This window comes from Melitaea cinxia, chromosome 8 (assembly GCF_905220565.1).
Source record: "Melitaea cinxia chromosome 8, ilMelCinx1.1, whole genome shotgun sequence".
NCBI classification, from domain to species: domain Eukaryota; kingdom Metazoa; phylum Arthropoda; class Insecta; order Lepidoptera; family Nymphalidae; genus Melitaea; species Melitaea cinxia.
Genome location: NC_059401.1, coordinates 1,879,847 through 1,899,660, shown reverse-complemented (window position 1 = coordinate 1,899,660; position 19,814 = coordinate 1,879,847). Strand labels below are relative to the sequence as shown.

Here is a 19,814-nt window from a genome sequence, read left to right as displayed (position 1 = left end):
GTCGTGTAAGTAGGGTTTTCCAACGCGGGCTCTGGGGTGTATTTGTAATACGGTAATAACGTATTTATTAATTTACGTTCATAAACAATTTTATTGGTGAATGATGCTGGCAATTTGATCGTGTCTGTGTTTATAGTCCGTTTGGGCTATTGATTTGCACGCGTCGGTTATATGTTGGATAGTTTCCGGATTACTTTAACATTTTCTACAGAAGTCAGTGGTAGTTGTATTTTTAATTATATATTTTCTATTGTATAGTTTTTTGTTTCAATGACCTGATCCTCTATAGCTATCATGAATCCTTCAGTCTCCGGAAAGAGTACACCTCGATAAAGCCACACGTTCGACGCCTCTTTGTCGACGTTTGAAAGGCATAGATCCTGGCGATGTCTTCCATGTAGAGATTTCTGGGCCCATTCTGTGATTTTAGTTCTGTCATCAATTAGTGTTTCATTTTTCTGATCACTTTTACTTTTAAGGTTAAGAGGCGTAAATTCTTGATCCATTTTTGTTATTATTTTATGAAGTCTGGAAGAGTCTATTTTAGTAAAAAAGGATTTTCTCAGAGTAGAAATCTGTTAATTGTGTGAGTTTAAAATATCTATGAGGCCTCTGCCTCCTTCTTTTCTAGGTAGTAGTCTTTGTAAGCATGATCTGGGGTGATTTTTATGAAATTTAGTCATAGTAGTGTTAATTTTTCGTTGTAAGCTCTTGAGTTCTGATTTTGTCCTTTTTTAATACCAAAAGAATATGTGAGCATAGGTATTGCATAGGTGTTTATTGCTTTTATAGTGTTACGTGAATATAGCTGCATTTTTAGAATTGTGTTTAGTCTGTGTTGAAATTCTTGTGTAAGTCTAGTCTTAATTTCTTTATGATGTATTTGTACAGATTGATCGTATCCTACATATTTGTAGGTGTCTTCTTCATTTAATGGTTCTATTTTCTCTTCTGTTCTTAGCTCATACTGTTGTTGGTGATTTTTTCCTGCCTTAGTTGAGTTGATTCTGATTATATTTATCTATACCAAATTTCATTTTGACGTCCTTTGTAAACTGTTCTGTTATTTTAGTTATTTCAGTTAGTTGATTTTCAGTGCTAGAGTATAATTTAATATCGTCCATATACATAAGATGACTTAAAGTATAGTTTATTATTATTATTATTATTTTCAAACAATCAACCAGTCTCTCAGCTGCTTTTATATAGTTTTACAGCCCGATAAATATTATCTTCGATTTAAATAACATCCTCTTTTACTTTGTTATTGTTTGCGAAGCTCTTTTGTATTAGCTCCTACACAATTACGCCCACACGAAGAAAATAAACACATATTCATCCCGTTTAACCTCGGGAGAATATTCGGAGAATCGTTCAGAACTCCAATTACGGTTTCTTAATGATTAACCTGAAATCGTTTTGTCGTTATAGTGACGGTAATTCTAAATGACAAAAACGAAATGGCGCCAAGGAATTCAATTATAAAAATTAGACTTTGAGAAAGCTATTTAAAGCCATTACAATGTCGTTTGCGTTTGTCAAAAGAAATTCTGTTACACAATGGAAGAGAATTTTGGAGCAATTTATTTTCGAACAATATTTTTTATTTATTAATTTATTTAGAACAATACGTTAAAGCTAATATTTTGGATGTTTAAATGATCATTAGGAACTGCGTCTATACGACAGTTTGTATATCAATAATATAGACGATAGAATAGAATAGAATATAGACGATAGAATAGAATATAGACTATGAAACATCGCAAAAAGTCGATTAATAGAGGAAATCAATTATAATTAACAAATAATTCTAATTTTTCCTAATTATAATATCCGTCAATTAGTGTTTCGAAAGAAAGTGAAATTAATTCTTCGTGAACAAGATTCGTTGGCTTTATTAAAATGCCTTTTACGAACACTTTTTGCTTAATACAATCAGGAAGCCTCTTATAATAACACAATAACACCAATAACATAAACAGCTGAACATACGTGTCTTGTGACGTCATATGTCATTATATGCTGTAACCGAAACAATTCTAGGTCAACTGTTTTCGGAAACGCTCAAGTGAACTGCTTGAATGATATATATCATTTGATTGCCACCGACTCAATCGAAATGGGCTATTTATTGAAAAGGGTTTTGTTAATTTACATTGGACTTCAAAAGCGATTATTTGTTTTCGGAATCTTAAACAAGACCTCGTCTTACGACTGAGTTAAAATTGAAACTGAAATAATACTGGTAGTGCCGCGCGATTTTACCTAAGTAATTGGTAATCTAGTGACAATAATCAAATAATTGGCCAATTTTTATGGATAATTAGAGCCTTTATCTATATAATCGTATATTTATTCATTACGGGATAACCAAAAAAGAAACTTAAAACAGTTTCTTACATGAGAGCTTACAATATAATGGTAATTTTCTTTTAATTAAAGGCTATCACAACACGCAATATCACGTCAAGTAACACAATTTTTTTAATAGCTAAGTACAACAATTATTAATAAATTATAAATTAATTAAATAAGTTTACATATAAGCAATCCCATTAATCACGTTAATAAGTTTACATATAAGCACTAGCTGACCTGGCAAACTTCGTATCGCCTTATTTTTTTTCTTAAATATAATAATTACATATATCAAAACAAAATATACCCTATCTTTCAAGTTGGATCAAACTGCACACGGTGTGCAAATTTGATTAAAATCGGTTAAGTAGTTTAAGAGTTCATCGCGGACAAACATTGTGACACGAGTTTATATATATTAAGATTTGCATGTACGGATGATAGCAAAATAACGCGAAAACCATTGACTTTTACCACCTTGACGAAATAATCTGTATTTTTTATCGTGTCAGGAAATTATCAACTAAGAAGCCTATTGCATATGAAGGCTGAAAAATACTAAACATCATGACTGTGATATGAATGAATCAGAGCCATCTATGATTATTTGCAAGAGTCAAATCAAATAATCAAACTTATAATTGTTGTATTGTCGATCATTAGTTCCTAAGCAAGCTACTTGTCGAATTTCTATTTATTTTTATTAGTTTATAGAATGAAACACAGCTGGGGTTTGGCACTTATTAACTCGTTAAATTGGTGTACTTGTTTATCGGAGCTGAACGTTCCCAGCGTGAACTAGCGTTGTTGCTTTATGTACTACAATTTTGTACACTACTAGAGGGCGCTGCTAAATATTACCTGAAAACAATAGTTCTAAAGGAGTGCGTGGAGGCGTGCAGTTTGGATTTTTTTATTATGTTATTGAAAAGTTAATATACAATTACTTTAAATATAAATGACATTATCATAATTGCAAAATTAACTACACAAATCTCAAATAACTACTTACAAATTAGGTTTCATTAAATAAACGTCTTTTTAAAATACATAAATTCTAATACATATTTATTTGTAAGATTACTGTGTTGATATTGATATTAAATAGGAATTGCATTTGCCGTTTTATGACTATCGTATAAACTACAATAGACGCTTAAACTTGTATTGACAAATTGCAATTTTTATCACAACTAACAATGTATCACAAGTGTGTGTTATTTAGAAATTAACATAATAAAACTGAAAATTATGTAATTAATTTATTAAATTCAATTCGAAATACATATGTTTATTGTACCATTCTATATCTCTACACACTTTGCTATTCTGGTTGCGTTTTTTTTTTTGTACTACTAAAGCGGATAACGGTTCGCCTTTTAGTAAGCGATTACCACAGTCTATAGACGCTAACAACAGGATTTTCACAAGCGTGTCGATGTCGTGTCCACCTTACCTATGCTACCAATGTTTTTTTTTATACAACAAGGTCGGCAAACAAGCCTACGACTCTCCTGATGGTAAGCGATTATCGTAGACACCTGCAACAGCCTGTACAGACGCATGCAACACCAGAAGCAGAGTTATTTAGCTGTGATCTTTTATAAGGTCGAGGTAACTGAGGACTTTCCCAGTCGGGCTGCTTCAGATTCTGAGCAGGAAATTTCCTGCTGTACCCTACGTCAGTTATATAAACCTTATTACATAAAACCTTATCCCATAAGACCATGCTACTTGAGACCAATATTATTTGGCTGAAATATTACATAAAAGCAAAGCAAAATACCTCAATTTTCGAGACGGCCCGCTCAAAATTTTAATAATAAAATATCCTGCATTCCTGCTGTACCTCAACAGAGTTATCTTATCTCAATACTTGTTTTTTAGAATCTTAATAACTGATTAAGAATTAGAATAAGATTAGATGTTATTTATATTTATGATATGATTATATATGATTTAATTGTTATTAAGATTCTAATAAGATTAGAATCTTAATAACAATTCATTCAATCTTTATACTGTCGAACAAAATGGTAACCAAGCCAGAAATGTTAAGAAATTCCTTGCAATTTTTTTTCTACCATAAAAATGTTATTTTAATGCACCTGATTACGATAAAAAAAATCAGTAAGAATATTATAACTTTCTATAAAACTACAACTGGAGTAATTTCCTAAAGCCAACTATATTTTTTGAGTCTCTAGTAGACTCCGAGTTCCGTACATCCAAATGAAAAGACTGAAAAAAACAAGGTAGCCTTTCGAAATTACCAATCGTCCAATTTAAATTAGCTCCAATTTGTTTCACTGGACTCGTTCATTTGAAGTATGAAAAAAGATATATAATTTTAGTATTGAAAATGACAAACGAGGTAATCAAATAACAATTTTGGTAATAAGATTGATATTATATTCGATATCAGAATAGTTCATCAAGTATTTATATGTACTGTCGGGCTTATCTGGTTAATTTTGGTTATGTTGAATACACTATTATTAGATTAAGCTAGTCAGGTATACAGGTACTATGAAACAAGTTAAATTAACTATGCTTTTGTCCTCCTGTTCAAAAACGAACTAATTCAACAACATTGGGAATATTCTCTGTTACCTTAAAGTTTGAATACCGTTCCGGAAAGTTTGATATCTATATATAGATATTTGTCTAGGGAATGTAACAAAAACAATCAATCTAAAGTTATGATGGTCAATGTATCATTTCTCAAAATATATTTAATACAGTTCTCTAAGTACCATTTATTTCGACATCGTAAGTTTTGTCTATACTTTTCATAAAACTTTAGCCGACCTAATTTTATGCATTGAAGGTGTTAGTTTTTTTTTTGTATTTTGATATTGAAGCCGTTAACGTTCTTTATTGTTGTGTCTGCATGTTTGTCAGGTCAGAAACATTGAGATGATTTAATGGATGTTAGTAAAATTTGTACCCGACGTTAGCGAAAAAAAATATGTTTGTATTATGCCTTAAACGTTTCGCCTGATAATAAGCAGATGTCATAGCTTACGGATGCCTGTATCAGGAGCATTACTAGGACCTCTCACTCTACCCTGACAGTCCTAAATAGTCCTGTTTACCTTACTCATCACTGAAACAGTACGCTTTTTGAGAGCAGTATTATTATTTATTCTATAGTTGAAGTCCTTCCCAGCTGGACTGTTGCAAATATTCAGCCTCGTAATTCCATAATATTAATGTTCCATTATACCAATTATAAATGTGTTATTTTCAAACAGGTTCAAGAAACACGAGTCGCATAGTTTCAATTCTGGGTCTCTTCGAACTGTCCGTCGGGGATCACCCTAGAGCTGATGGTATGTCAGAGCTAACTGCCGCAAGGTTGGCAGTGGATCATGTGAATAAAAGAGCTTTACTGCCTGGATATAAGTTACATCTTATTACTAATGATACCAAGGTAAGCGGATTATCAGTTCACGGAGAGGAATAACTAAACTTTTTGAACAGATCACCGTAATAACTGAGGTAGGGCACAGCAGGAATTTCCTGCTCAAAATACGGAGCAGGCCGACTGGGGTAGTACCTCGACCTTACAGAAGATCACAGCAAAATAATACTGTTTTCAAGCAGTATTGTGTTCCTGTTGGTGAGTAAAGTGACCAGAGCTCCTGGGGGGATTGGGGATTGGGTCGGCAACGCGCTTGCGATGCTTCTGGTGTTGCAGGCGTCTATAAGCTACGGTGATCGCTTACCATCAGGTGAGCCGTACGCTTGTTTGCCGACCTAGTGACATAAAAAAAAATAGTGTTAGACAGAATAGAAGTTTAACGCTGACTAGTAAAACTTTATAAAAATATTAAAGTGTAGACATTATTTTTTTTCCAGTCGAAATAGTCTAATAACATTTACATCTAAGGCATTACAATACTCAATTTATTATATTTCACGAATGTGTAATACAAGAATCTGTCAAACTATTGAAAAACTTTTTAATGATTGATTACTCAGATTTTCATTCATTAGTTCTCATTGAAACTTAAGTTAATTTTTGTGCAGTGCGATCCAGGTGTTGGTGTAGACAGATTCTTCCACGCCCTATACACGGAAAGAGCGTCAAGACTAGTGATGCTTCTCGGAACTGCCTGCTCTGAAGTCACTGAAAGCATCGCTAAAATTGTGCCGTATTGGAATATTGTTCAGGTACATTTTGAAAAATAATATTCGTATTAATGCTGTTGAAATTTTTTAAATCTATGTTTAGTCTAAAATAATGTTTAGAATTTTTAATTTTGGTTGTAGAAATAAATAGTTAAGTTCGTTACAAATAACGCTTGCCAAATATATCGCTAGAATGTTTTAGAATTCTAATTTATCTTTTAATGTAAAACCTCAACTGAAATCCAATCAACCAATCAATCTAAAACCTAGGTTATATAAATATTTGATTATTTAAAATAAAATCTTATATATAAAATCAACAAAACATATTATCTTGATAATTTTGTATCTAATTCTGAATCTAATAAATAAAGAATATTTAACACTGGTCACTTAGACTTCTCTATTGAATAACAAAAATATTTTTTATAAGCAACATATAATATTACTAGCGGAGACGTTGTCATGCCCGGAAAACAGCTACCACAAATTTGGTAACATTACAACATACCAATAGCAGCGCTACCTATCGGATCCAATTAAGATAAAAACTACCCTATCTCCCAAGTTAGACCAAATTACAGATGCTTACAAAATTTGATAAAAATTGGTTCAGTAGTTTGAAAGTTACATACCAATAGTAGCGCCACCTACCGTGTCCAATTGAGATAAAAACTACCCTAACTCGCAAGTTGGACCAAATTACAAATGCTTACAAATTTTGATAAAAATTGGTTTAGTAGTTTCGGAGTTTATCTGGAACATACATCGTGACACGAAATTTATATATATATATATATATAGATAATTAGGACTAGTCGCAATAATAATACCTAATATGACCTAAACAAAAGGATTCCATTCCGTTTCACTTATAAGAAAACCTTTCCTAATAGAAAACTCTATGCAAATGCATTTGCTTTTTAATAAAAGAACACAATTTTTGACGTTCGTGCTGAAATGAGTCGCAGAGGTCGCTAAAAATTTTAGCCTTTACAAGAGCACTAGAGCTGCAGCAAATACTAAGGCTTAGAAATGAGCCACACTTTTCAGCTTTTCTTTCTTATTTACGCAGGAATCCTTTTATTTTCTTATTTCTATCCTAAACTAGATTAAGATTGCTATCACAGGGTTTATCGGGTTTTTTAGGTTTTTTTTTTTTTGCTTGTTTAATACTCTAAATATGAAGATAAATAGGAAATTTCTGGGTTGAAAGATAGTAATTTTTAAATTGCCGTGTTAATAAATATTTAATATTTAGAGAGCTACTCACGGAAAAATAATATGTAAAATTAACTTGTACTTAAAAATCACATTTGACGCTGAAACCCTACTGAAAATTTAAGGCACATTTGTCCTAATTATTATTTAAATAATCTTGTACAGCTTAATGAACCACGTTTATTAACTTTTTAAGTGAGATTTTTTTTTTAATTGAAGTCGCTGAAAAACAATTTTATCGGTTTTTTTTATTTTGAATGCGAATACCTTTTGCTAAATATAGTCTTTTCTACATTATAATAATATAAAATGTGAAGCGTGAGTTTATTTTTATTTATTATAATAAATAATACCTGTCGCTGTCTCTGGACAACTTCTTCCTCCCAAAATAGGTTTTTGAAATAAAATTTGTAATACTAAGCACATTTACATTTTATTTTTATTTATTTATTAATGTAAATGGTAAACTTATAAAAGCAGTCTTTATAAATACGAAAAGAAGAAATTCTAATTTTAAAATAGCATTACCTGTGTAGTTCTGTGTTTGCAGTAAAAATACGAGTATAGCTTCAACGACTGCGCTACTGACCTAGAAGCAGTAAACTGTATGTTATAAGAAATACATAATGTTGAAATGAATTTCACAGTGAAAAATCCGTAAAATATATGTGATCGATAAGTATCAACAGTCAGTTGTCTCACATTTCTTAAAGCCTATATTTCAGAACTGTGTTTTCGTGCAAGAAATGTTTATCATAATTCATCACTCACTCACTTCAGTCTATCAGAGAGGGTGGCTATTATTCTTTGCTGCCGTAGCCACACAGCTTATAATATAATAGGTAATATGATATCCAACAAGTGGAGCAGTGTGGTGGATTATGCTCCGATCCTTCTCCTACGTGGATCCCAGCAGTGGGATGCTACAGGCTGACTCGCGATCGTGATTGATTATACTATAAATCAGTAAAGTATAAATATATATATTATATATATGTATATATACTCTCCCTTTACCCCCTCTCTTCCCATGGGTGTCGTAAGAGACGACTAAGGGATAACACAGTTCCACTATCACCTTGGAACTTAAACAGCCGACCGATGGCGGGATAATCATCCAACTGCTGGCTTTGAAATACACAGGCCGAAAATGGGCAGCAGCGTCTTCGGTGCGACAAAGCTAGGCCTGCGGTCACCAACCCGCCTGCCCAGCGTGGTGACTATAGGCATATTGTGGAGGCCTATGTCCAGTACTGGACTGCGTAAGGCTGCTGTGATGATGATGATATGATGATGTATAATTATAGTATACTAGCTGTCCCCACGACTTCGTCAGCGTGGAATAGTGACTTTAGACAGCATTTTTTGGATGTATCTTTTGGTTTATTTTGGAAATAAGAATAGCTAATATTTCGTCTCTTGTCGCAAACTTATAAAACATTCACATAAACCTTACTTATTACCATACAAACTTTCATCCTCTATTCCCCATTGTTATTTTACACCCTTGAAAGTAAAACTTTCACAAACTTTGAATGTCATATTTTTTATATCGAATCAACAGCGTAAAAAATAAATTTCAATCTTCTAGTTCTAAAAATAACGATACTTCCATACAACCTTTTATCCCCACCTTTCGACCCCTTCCCTTTTCCTTCATTCCTTTCATCCCTTTTTTCACATTAAAGAGTAGCCTATGTCCTTTCTCAGGCTCAAGATTATCTGCGTACCATATTTCATTTAAATCAGTTCAGTAGTCTTGACGTGAAAGCACGACAGACAGACAAAGTTACTTTCGCATTTATAATATTAGTAAAGATTGTATATCACAAAAAGATTTTGCACAAAGTTCTATAATATAAAAATCTTTTACAAAATGATGTTAAGAATTGAATAGGTGCATAGCGTAAAACTGCTGTGGTTAAAAATATGCATATATAAATGCAGTTATGCCATGTATGTAGTCTTAACAAATACGAATCATAATAAAAATAATAAGTGTGAGTTTAGTCATGTGAAAGTAATGAAATGTACACAATATTGAACATTTCTTTGTTCTACACAGTAAAAAATTTTCTTTGTCACTCGTTAAAAGTTATCGGCATGACCTAATGTAACAATGCTTGCGATCAAGTGACACAAAGAATAAAGTTACGGAGTAAAGACCCAAATAAATGTTACAAGATTTAATGAACACACGACTGAAGTAAAACTTCTGCGCAATAGGCCTGCACTTTGTCTTAGATATACGGAACGTAGCTAGCGATGAGAAAGAGAGAGAAAGAAAATGTGGACTCGCACCTCTCTTGCTCCGTTCGCCTCGCCCGATCATACTTTTCGTAACACTTTCGTCCTGCATTTACCAGCTTACTCCCTCAATCAAGCGTGTGTTAAGAAGTTTTACTTCAAAAGATTAAGTGGGAATTTCCTATCTGTACTCTATACTGCTGTAGTAATGCGCACTTCAAATCGCTTCCATTTTAGCTGAGCGTAACGACTCATTTTTGGCACGAACTTGTGGAGGCCTGTGTCCAGCAGTGGACTGTATAGGCTGTAATGATGATAATGATAATGAACGACTCATGGTGCAGTTCATACATTTAAGTACATTATTTTTGTCACTCATTGTCTTTTGCTAAACTTCCGTCGATAGTGCAAACTGTCAGTTAGGAAGGCTAAGAATTTATTAAACTAAAAAGTATATAACTTATTAAGTAAAATAGTTTGGTTTTAAACGTGGAAAAAAATAATCATATAATACCGTCAGAAATTACTATTTTTTAAAAAAGACAACTCGTATAACTTATCTTATATCTACATCAATTTTGCACTCAAAAACCTGCAACCAATGTCTTCAAATTGACTTCAAATCACATATATTAAAACCATAAATTTGAGACTAAAGCCATATATATATCTAAGAATCTTTCCATAAAAATACGTAAAAATTCTATTCTATTCTAAAGTTTTTTTTTTTTTTTTTGGTTATGTTTTATTAAATTTATACTTCATTTATATTATATTCATCCATTATCGGTTATATTTTATTCATTTATTTATTTCTGAAGGCAGATAAAACGGAAATATTCAATACAACTTGCGTCTTTTAATTGTCGATACCCAAGTTTCGAACTCTCGTAGAGAGATTTGTAACGTCCGAATACGTCACGAAGCTTGTTTGAGTGCAATCAATCCGCTCCTGACTGAAATGAATTTGAATCGTTGGAATATCCAAAAGTCGATACATTTCGTCACTCTTTTAGCGTAACTTGGAATTTATCTCAAAAATATTCTGATAAAACTGTAACACTGTTCATAATAGTAAGGTTTGTTTTTGTTTGAAGGTTTTAGCTTCAAAAGCTTCCTTTTAAGCCGCTTTCGATAATAATTTCAATAGAAAACTATGTTAACGAGAAAAAAATATAGGCTATTAAGAGCCATTTCACAAAAATCGGTAACTATCCGCGAAATTGTAATATTTTGACGTCGTTAATCTCAGTGTTGGATGCAATAATGTAATTTATATTCTTGAAATATAATAGAGCAACCTTTCTTGTAGTCGATAGTCAGATCAGAATTTTGATTTATATTATGTGTATAAAATTATTAACCTTTTCATCAGCCTCCTCCCTGAGTAAACGGTCGCAATGTATACTTTGAAGTCCTACTTTTCAATAACCTTTACGTTGAAACCATTTTAAAAAATACGTAATATGTGGAATATAATTTTGTTGAATAATAGAACAAAGTTTTATTCCATTTGTATCTCTATTAATCGATAAAAAAAAAATTAAAGTTACGGATATTTTCCAAATAAGTATAATTTTAAAAGCGATATTTTCCTTAGAAAACTAAGAAATTTTAACGAACTATCTTCATCAAAGTGAACTACATCATTCATAATTAAGGAATACAAAAAAAATAATTAAAAGATCTAATCATTTTTAATACATTTTATATTAAATAATAAAAAGATAGTATATATTACCACGCATCAAGCCCAGTAAATCAGTCGAGCGCTAGCGCTCTTAGAGGTAAGGTCCACGCCAAATTCTGCGTAGCCGTCTCTTTCGCTCACACGCGCCAAGCGCCTGTTGTTATAGCGGATAATCCGCATTTGATACTTTCATAATAAAATATAAATAAAATAAACATATTACGAAAATGACTGTAAAATAATATAATGATAATTTCTGTAAACAAATGTATAATTTAATTTTCTTTTCTCACACTATCAATACAAATAGGCATTTCAATCTGTTTGTCTTGTTATTTGTTAATTAATATGTTTGTCGGTGTCGATGTCATAAAATGCTATTTTATTCATATCGTAAATATGAGAATCATTCGTAAACTGAAAAAACTAAATCAATTTAAAAAAAAATTGTTTCATAAAATTGATTTTTTATTTTTATTTTAAATTTATTGACTGTTGTTATATAACATACTCGAAATTTTTAACAAATTAATTATGTAAAAAACATTTTATACCATAGTTATTATTTTTATTATACATTAGAAAATGATCAAGATGGTCTTTTGTTTGTCACACTATACTTACTAGCACAAAGATCGCGCGGCTCGTACGACTCGCGCGATGCGACCAAATTTACCTAAACTTGCAGAGCGTAAAATTGTGAAATGGCTCTTAAACATTATTCTAGGACTAATAATTGGACAGTGGCTAAGTATTTGAGAGTGCCATGCACTTAAAGTGTAATAAATGATTTAGAGATATTGCTCTTGAAATCATCATCTCAATCTTGTTAATCCGACTTAAATAAGTTATATAAATACTGCGATATTTTTCATCTTCATCAGAAATCATAAAAATAATTTTAATACCCCTAAGTTTTTTCTATATATATTTCTATTTCACATTTCACTGTGATTAATTTTCTGCATTATTTAAGATCCAATGATTCTTTAATCCCGAATTATTCAATTCGATCCGAATCACTCAATTATTCCATTCGGGTTCAATGTTAGATATTCGGAATATTCCGGATTAAAGATAGATTTTAACAGTGACTAAAATTTAACAAATCGCTGCCTGGTAACAAAAGCGTCATAATATACAAACATTATGTTTGTTAATTAAATTGAATAATTATTTATTATAGAATTACCATTCAAACTAAACTTTTCAAAATACCTTACAGTTTAGATAAAGAGAGAATAAATAAGAAGAGATTTAATTTTTTGAAGTAGAAAAAAGTACAAAGTTTTATTGCCTAGACAATAAAATTTAATCAATAAAATGAATCATATCAATTCCGCCAGGTGTCATTTGGCTCGACATCACCAGCATTGAGTGACCGTTCCGAGTTTCCGCTATTCTGCAGAACTGTAGCACCTGACTCCTCGCACAACCCCGCAAGGATAGCTTTTATAAGGTAACATTCGTTATAATTCTTAAGACACCTAACACTTTTTTCTTAAATATACTCCGTTATTAACGTTCCTTAGTAGAATATGAATCATTGGCTTCGTTAACAAACACAACACAAATAGAAATTGCCAGTCACCGAGAAATACCTTGATATTCCATATAAACATTTGTCTTTCAAAACATTGTCATTATGCCTGATTCCTACACGAATTGCTGCTGAAACATAACGTTAGTTAGTTTATCGCTGTTTTTTTTTAATTGTAAAAAGTAATTCTAAAGTAAATAATGAAGAAAAAGGAACATCTCTTTCATCCCATCATCAAAGTTAAATATTTTTTTATATGTGCCTATTATAACGAAACAATTCTATACCTAAACTGTTCAAAAACATCTTTACAATTATAAAACGTTAAATTTTTACACTAAAAGCCATGTGATATGACGCAGTCGATTTGGTTCGTTAAAAATAAACGATCAAAGAGGCAGTACGCAGCCACTTCATTCCCATTTCATAAACTGTGTAAATTGTCCCTTGTAGTGTACAAAGCACTGAAACAAAAGGGAAACAATATTCAGAATGGCAAACCGTTGCATAAAAGCCAATCTGAATTCTAGCTCAGCTTGCACAAATGTCATTGTGTATTGTCTTTCATTTTCCAGAACATTTGCAAACATTAAATACATTAGAAGTGTATTTATGCAAATATGCAACTATCACTTTTGTGCTTATTATATAATTTCTGCCTGCATAATTAATATTTATAAGTGCAATAATTTTCAACCTATCGTATATACGTTACATTTGTATTGAGATCTCACAAGTACTTTTCGCGTTATATCGTCGAAGTACGTTATACTATATGTGTATGTACACCTCATAACTTTTTACTGGGTGTACATATTTTAAGGACTTTTTTTATAATCGAAAGCCGATGCTTTTTTGTAGTCCCATTAAAATTTAATGGAGATCTGATGACTTATATTTAAGTAATCTTTGATAACGCGTATCAAATCGCGACTATTTTTTCGTCTACCAACCACAATTATGAGGAATCACATTTCGTCGCTTCTAAATATATTTCGTCGCTTATCCAGGAAAAGTGATTATACTCGTTTACGAATACTCTATTGAAACGTTGAGAGACTTTGAATTCAAATTATTTGGTATAACGCTTTATAATTGATAGTTACGAATTAAATTTTTAGTAGGTAATAGGGATTCTGATGATAACTACACGTGTATTCTAAGCCTGATATTTACTGAAGGTATATTGACAATTAATCTTCAATATTCAATTGTTTAACCCAAGCCAAGCTGTAAGATATTTGTTAGACAACTTTGAATCATTCGATATCTGTACACAACAATTCTGTGTATAGACATCACATTTGTCTGGCACCCTAAGACAAACGTGTGAGTAATGTCTGTATTTGTTGTGTGTTTCCGGACCCTGGACATAGAATTTACATCCAGATTAGAGTCGTTAAGTGTAAAGCGTTTATTTATATACATTTACTACAAAACTTGGTTTTCATTTTCAAATGTTTAACATGTCGTTATCACTATGAACATAATGATGCTCATAATTAGAGCGGCAACGAATCATGAAACAAATATATATTGTAGTATAATTATTTTATAATTTGCTCTGTTGACAGCATTTATTTAAATAAATAAAATAATAAATAACTTCGCAGACAATTCGGCTGGGACACTGTGACGGCTTTCTCGCAAAACGAGGAAATTTACTCTTTAGCTGTTAACGAACTTGTGACGCAGCTGGAGGCGGCGAATATTACTTGTGCAGCATCTATCACATTCGCTGAAACGGACTTCAAGGAGCAGCTACAGCAACTGAAGGTATAATTATATTTAACGACTAGATTTAGGCTTTCAAAAGAATAGGCTGTATTTAAGGATCAATAATTAGCTGGGCTGAGATTATCTAATATATAAAATACTTAGACCTTGACCGGTTAATATGACTATGTGTTAAAAAAAGTCCAAGCGTACAAAGTACACATGTCAGAAGTGAAACCTCTTTGGCAAACTAATTTTTAAGTCTCGTTATACAAATCTAAAGCTTTAGATTTCCATTCCAGCGCCATCGACAAAAACGTTGCCGTTTCATCGAAACGCTGCCGTTTCATTTGTAAAAATTTTACCCTCATACGCTTGAAGAAGTTTCACTTCAAAAGTATAATTATAGAAGGTATTACTTGGCTAAAAAGAAACTTCATGTTATTATCTTTATAATAAAAAATTGTAATAAATAAATAATGTTTAAATCTCCATCGATAGCAATTGCGTGTTGAATTCCACATTAGTTAAAATATATACATTTATTAATTGATACAAAGTAAAATTTAACTATGTTTGAACAAAAATATACATAAATCATTATCCGTAGTAATTGTGTTACATTTTAACCCATCTGTGTGTAAATAAAAACACAAAATAAACTGTGTGTCAGATCCGATACGCGACTCTGTATATTACTCAAGAATAATTACTAAGTCGCTTTCTCTGTCCCTATGTATCCTTAAATCTTTAAAACTACGCAACGGATTTCGATGCGGTTTTTTTAATTGATAGAGTGATTGAAGAGGAAGGTTTATAATACATGCATATAGTAGAGGAATACTGGTAGTTTTTGCAACCCTGCGAGCCGGGGCGGGTCGCTAGTATTAAATAAAATAAAATTATAATTAATTAAAATAATAAAACTATAAAGCCAAAAACATGAATTGATGCTCGTTTGAATACATTAAATGCTGATATGCATTTTATTATATCTAATTATATCTTACATAATCTAATACTTAAACGAGCAATTCTATATATATATATATATATATATATATATATATATATATATATATATATATAGAATCTGAATCTCGGAAACGGCTCGAACGAGGAGGAGAAAATGTCGTTTTGTCCCTGTTTTTAGGCAATGAAAAAATGGCTACAATATCGTAATGAATTATAGACATTTTTATAATTTCCAAACATGATATCCAAAAAACACGATTTACTAAAAATACCGAGCTAAGCTCGGTCACCCAGGTACTGAGCTTAAAGCGCTATAAAGTGTCACTCTCAGCACCACAGCTCAGCGTTGTTGCACAAAATTTTGCACTCCATATATTTTTTACACTTCACATTATATCATTTTTTAAGTTCTAAAAAGAAAATTAAATGCCAACTACTAAGTCACGTAACAGACTCAATGATATGTGAAGACTATATGTGACTATGTGGGTTACTATTTAGAGCTAATTCATCGCCGTCCTGAGTGCTTATTTATATCCTCTCTTCGTATAGTGGCTCACTTGATGTAATGCTTCTGAGCAGATGTTGATTTGGATTAATGGAACTTTAGATAAATCTCTACTGACTTTACAAGCGAAGGTACTTATTGAGCAGAATTTCGCTTATGTACATTGAAAATGGATTCATGATATCAATAAAGCTCTCAATAATAATGTAATTATTATTAGTGTTTTAGTGTAGGCCTAATAAAATGTTCTTTAATACCAATAAGCCGAATGTACTCAAATTTATTAAAAAAAAATTATTTATTTATTTAATTTTTGCACAATTTATTTGTTATGCATCAGATAGTTGGTTGTCAGAGACCTATCATTCAGATAGTTATCCGTCAGGTAGATATTTGTCTGTATGTGCGGGGATAACTTCGTCGTTTATGAACGCGCTTTCAGTCTGTAATATCCCACTTCTGGGCATAGGCCTCTTTCCCCATGTAGGAGAAGGATCAGAGCTTAATCCACCACGCTGCTCCAATGCGGGTTGGCGGAAATATTTCCTACGAAGAGTAACGATCGTTATTAGGTGTGTATACATGATAACAACTAGAACTGACAGCTTAACGTGCTCTCTGATGCATGGTGGGGAGACCCGCAAGAACTAACAACCAGATCGGAAATCAATATTTGTATAAACACAAATATTCACTCCGAGTGGGAATCAAGCCCGCGACAGTCGGTGTTTAGTCACACGCACCATCACACCAGAGCTTTCGTCACCCGTTAGATAGTTATCTGCCAAATAGCTGAGTTTCAAAAATAATTTTAGGTTTTAAAACATTTACTAAAGAAAAGTCTAAAAATACGTTTTTTACTTTAGAACATGTTAAAGTAACCCTACTTTAGAAAGAATAATAGTGAAGAGATTTAGGATACCAGATCGAAATTTATACGAAAAAGGTTCCATTGCCTTTAAATATGTGTGAGTTGAATAAATCCTCCTTTCCAATATAAAAAGGTACACGGCTTAAATACATTATTTTGGTATCTCATCTACAAAATGTGATAATATTGTGTGGGCGTAATGAGAGTACATTGGTCGTTAGGTCTCTGGTAAAATAAATAACTGTACTTGTTTTCAAACAAAAAAAAAAAAAACAGACTAATTTACATTGCCAAGTCCAAGAACATCTTCAACGTAGTTCTATGTGACATTGGCGAAATTAATTATGCTCATTTGGTCACTGTTGAAACCATTAATAAGACGAAAAAGAACTATTATTGGGGGTAACTCAAAAACTACTCGAAAGATATCGATCAGATTTCGCCCAAAAATAATCATCAAAATCACCACCACCAATAATCATCAGGTACACCCAGTAAAATTTTATGAGGTACACACATAATAAATACAGTGGAATTGAAAAATCCTCCTTTTTAAGTCGGTTAAAATATACAAAATATGTGTATGTTGAATACGTATCATCGTGTTGCCGCTACTGTCGAGTGTTTTGTAAAAATTAAGAAAGAACTTGAAAAAAGTCCACATAGAGAATCAAACTTATGACTATCTTAGCACTACGCTACCCGCTGCTTGGCAAAGGATGATATATGCATGCGACATAAAAATCTATTTTCTATACGCTTGGCTATCTGGAGTTTCCACTTCGAGCACCTTCATTAATGGCCAAGCCCTGCATATTATATAAATTCCAGCTAATTCGGCAGTCTTATTAGTGCAAAATTCTTCCAATAATACATAATAACCAGCACATACCAGTTAATATAGTAGATAAGTAAAAGATCCCTATAAAACTCATTTTTACTCCGCTATGAGAATAAATGTGCTAAATAACAATACTCAAAAGCAATACTCGTTTTGTCAAAAAGGATGAATATTTACCGCTTAACGAGTTTACGCTTAAGTTAGACAAACGATACTGACTTTGTCTTAATACTCAAGAGAATCAATTTATATTTAAGCTTCAATAAAACTCATGAAGGTAAAGAAGAACATTAAGTAGGTAATGTATTGTACTCGTATAATGAGCCGATATATCTTAGGATCTGTCTCACCGGTTTCCTTTAAAGCTATCTTACTTATGACGATATCTAACAGATAGTAGTTTATGCTATATTCATCATCAAATTCCACTTTATTTATAGGATATTTCTACGTGTGAATTAAAAAAAAATAGTTTATTAAATGATGTTAAATGGTGTATTTTAACTCCTACTGCTTAAACTATATTCTTAACTTATGTGTAAGATAAAATTTATCAACGACTGGTGCTGTTTTACCGGCTCTTAGGGTTCAGAACAAGTGGAACTACTAAACTAAGGGTCGTAGCTTAAGCCACTAAATTTTCAAGTGTATTTGACTAAGGTTTATATCACCGAAAATCTTTGGATGAAATAAAAGAAAAATATATATTTATGTTGTGTGTTTTTCAATTAACAAATGTTCGGGTGTAGTGGTGCAAGTACTTGCCTAAAACACCGACGGTTTGCGGGTTCGAATCCCGTTCGGAATGGATATTTGTATCTATACAAATATTCCTTTCCATTTTGAATGTCTGTCCTTGTGAGTCATCCCGCCGTGCCTCGGACAGCACTTTAAGCCGTCGCTCGCGGTTGTTATCACAAATACCTGATAGCGATCGTTACTCATAATAGAGAACATATCCGCCATCCTTCAGTAAAGCCGGGTGGTGGATTAAGGTCAGTCCTTCTCCTGAGTGGAGAAGGAGATCTATACCCAGCAGTGGGATAATACAGGCTGAATGCATGAATGTATGAATGCAGTTTTTCGACATTTTAATTTTTTTAAAATAGGCTATATTTTAAACAGAGAAAACGGAATAGCCAAAATTATATAACCAATATATAGTGACGAAATATATTGGTTAGCTAGTCTAGCTATCTGCTAGTTAAGACAATTAAGCGATAAAGCTCTAGTCCGGTAAATATTAACTTTACTTCTGTGCTGTAATTACAATTAAGAACAGTTTGCCTTTGACTAAACCCGTATTGTTACAGAAACTGGACACGAGGATCATTATAGGAAGTTTCTCACAGGAAATGCTACCGAAAATATTTTGCGAGGTGAGTTTTTCTTCTGTTTTAATAATCCATGATTTACAATAGACTATTTTATGTAAACTTTCTTTTTGGTAATGATTATTTATTTCATTTGCTGTAATTTAACATAATTACTTATTATATAATTAAACTATAGAGATCTTGTTTTCAATACTGGAAGGTAACTCATTGGATTCTAGTTTATGTAATATTCCATGCACGTACTATAGAGGTATTAATATTAAGATAGGTAAATATGGATCCGCGTTTGTTGGTTGTTGGTTAAATTCCAATTAAGTTAGTATTAACCTTTCAATTTATCAATATATTCGCTGTATAGTGGATCGGATGA

At 32.1% G+C, this 19,814-nt stretch overlaps 1 protein-coding gene across 1 annotated transcript in view; it reads left to right on the top strand.

Annotated features, from left to right (window-relative positions):
• The first annotated feature begins 5,288 nt into the window (after positions 1–5,288).
• LOC123655772 (gamma-aminobutyric acid type B receptor subunit 2) overlaps positions 5,289–19,814 on the top strand; it is a 35,527-nt gene continuing 21,001 nt past the window's right edge. The window contains exons 1-6 of the mRNA XM_045591526.1: positions 5,289–5,316; positions 5,619–5,797; positions 6,397–6,540; positions 13,003–13,115; positions 14,810–14,972; positions 19,421–19,486. Coding sequence (XP_045447482.1) covers positions 5,289–5,316; positions 5,619–5,797; positions 6,397–6,540; positions 13,003–13,115; positions 14,810–14,972; positions 19,421–19,486 — 693 coding nt within the window. The remainder of the gene's footprint in view (positions 5,317–5,618; positions 5,798–6,396; positions 6,541–13,002; positions 13,116–14,809; positions 14,973–19,420; positions 19,487–19,814) is intronic.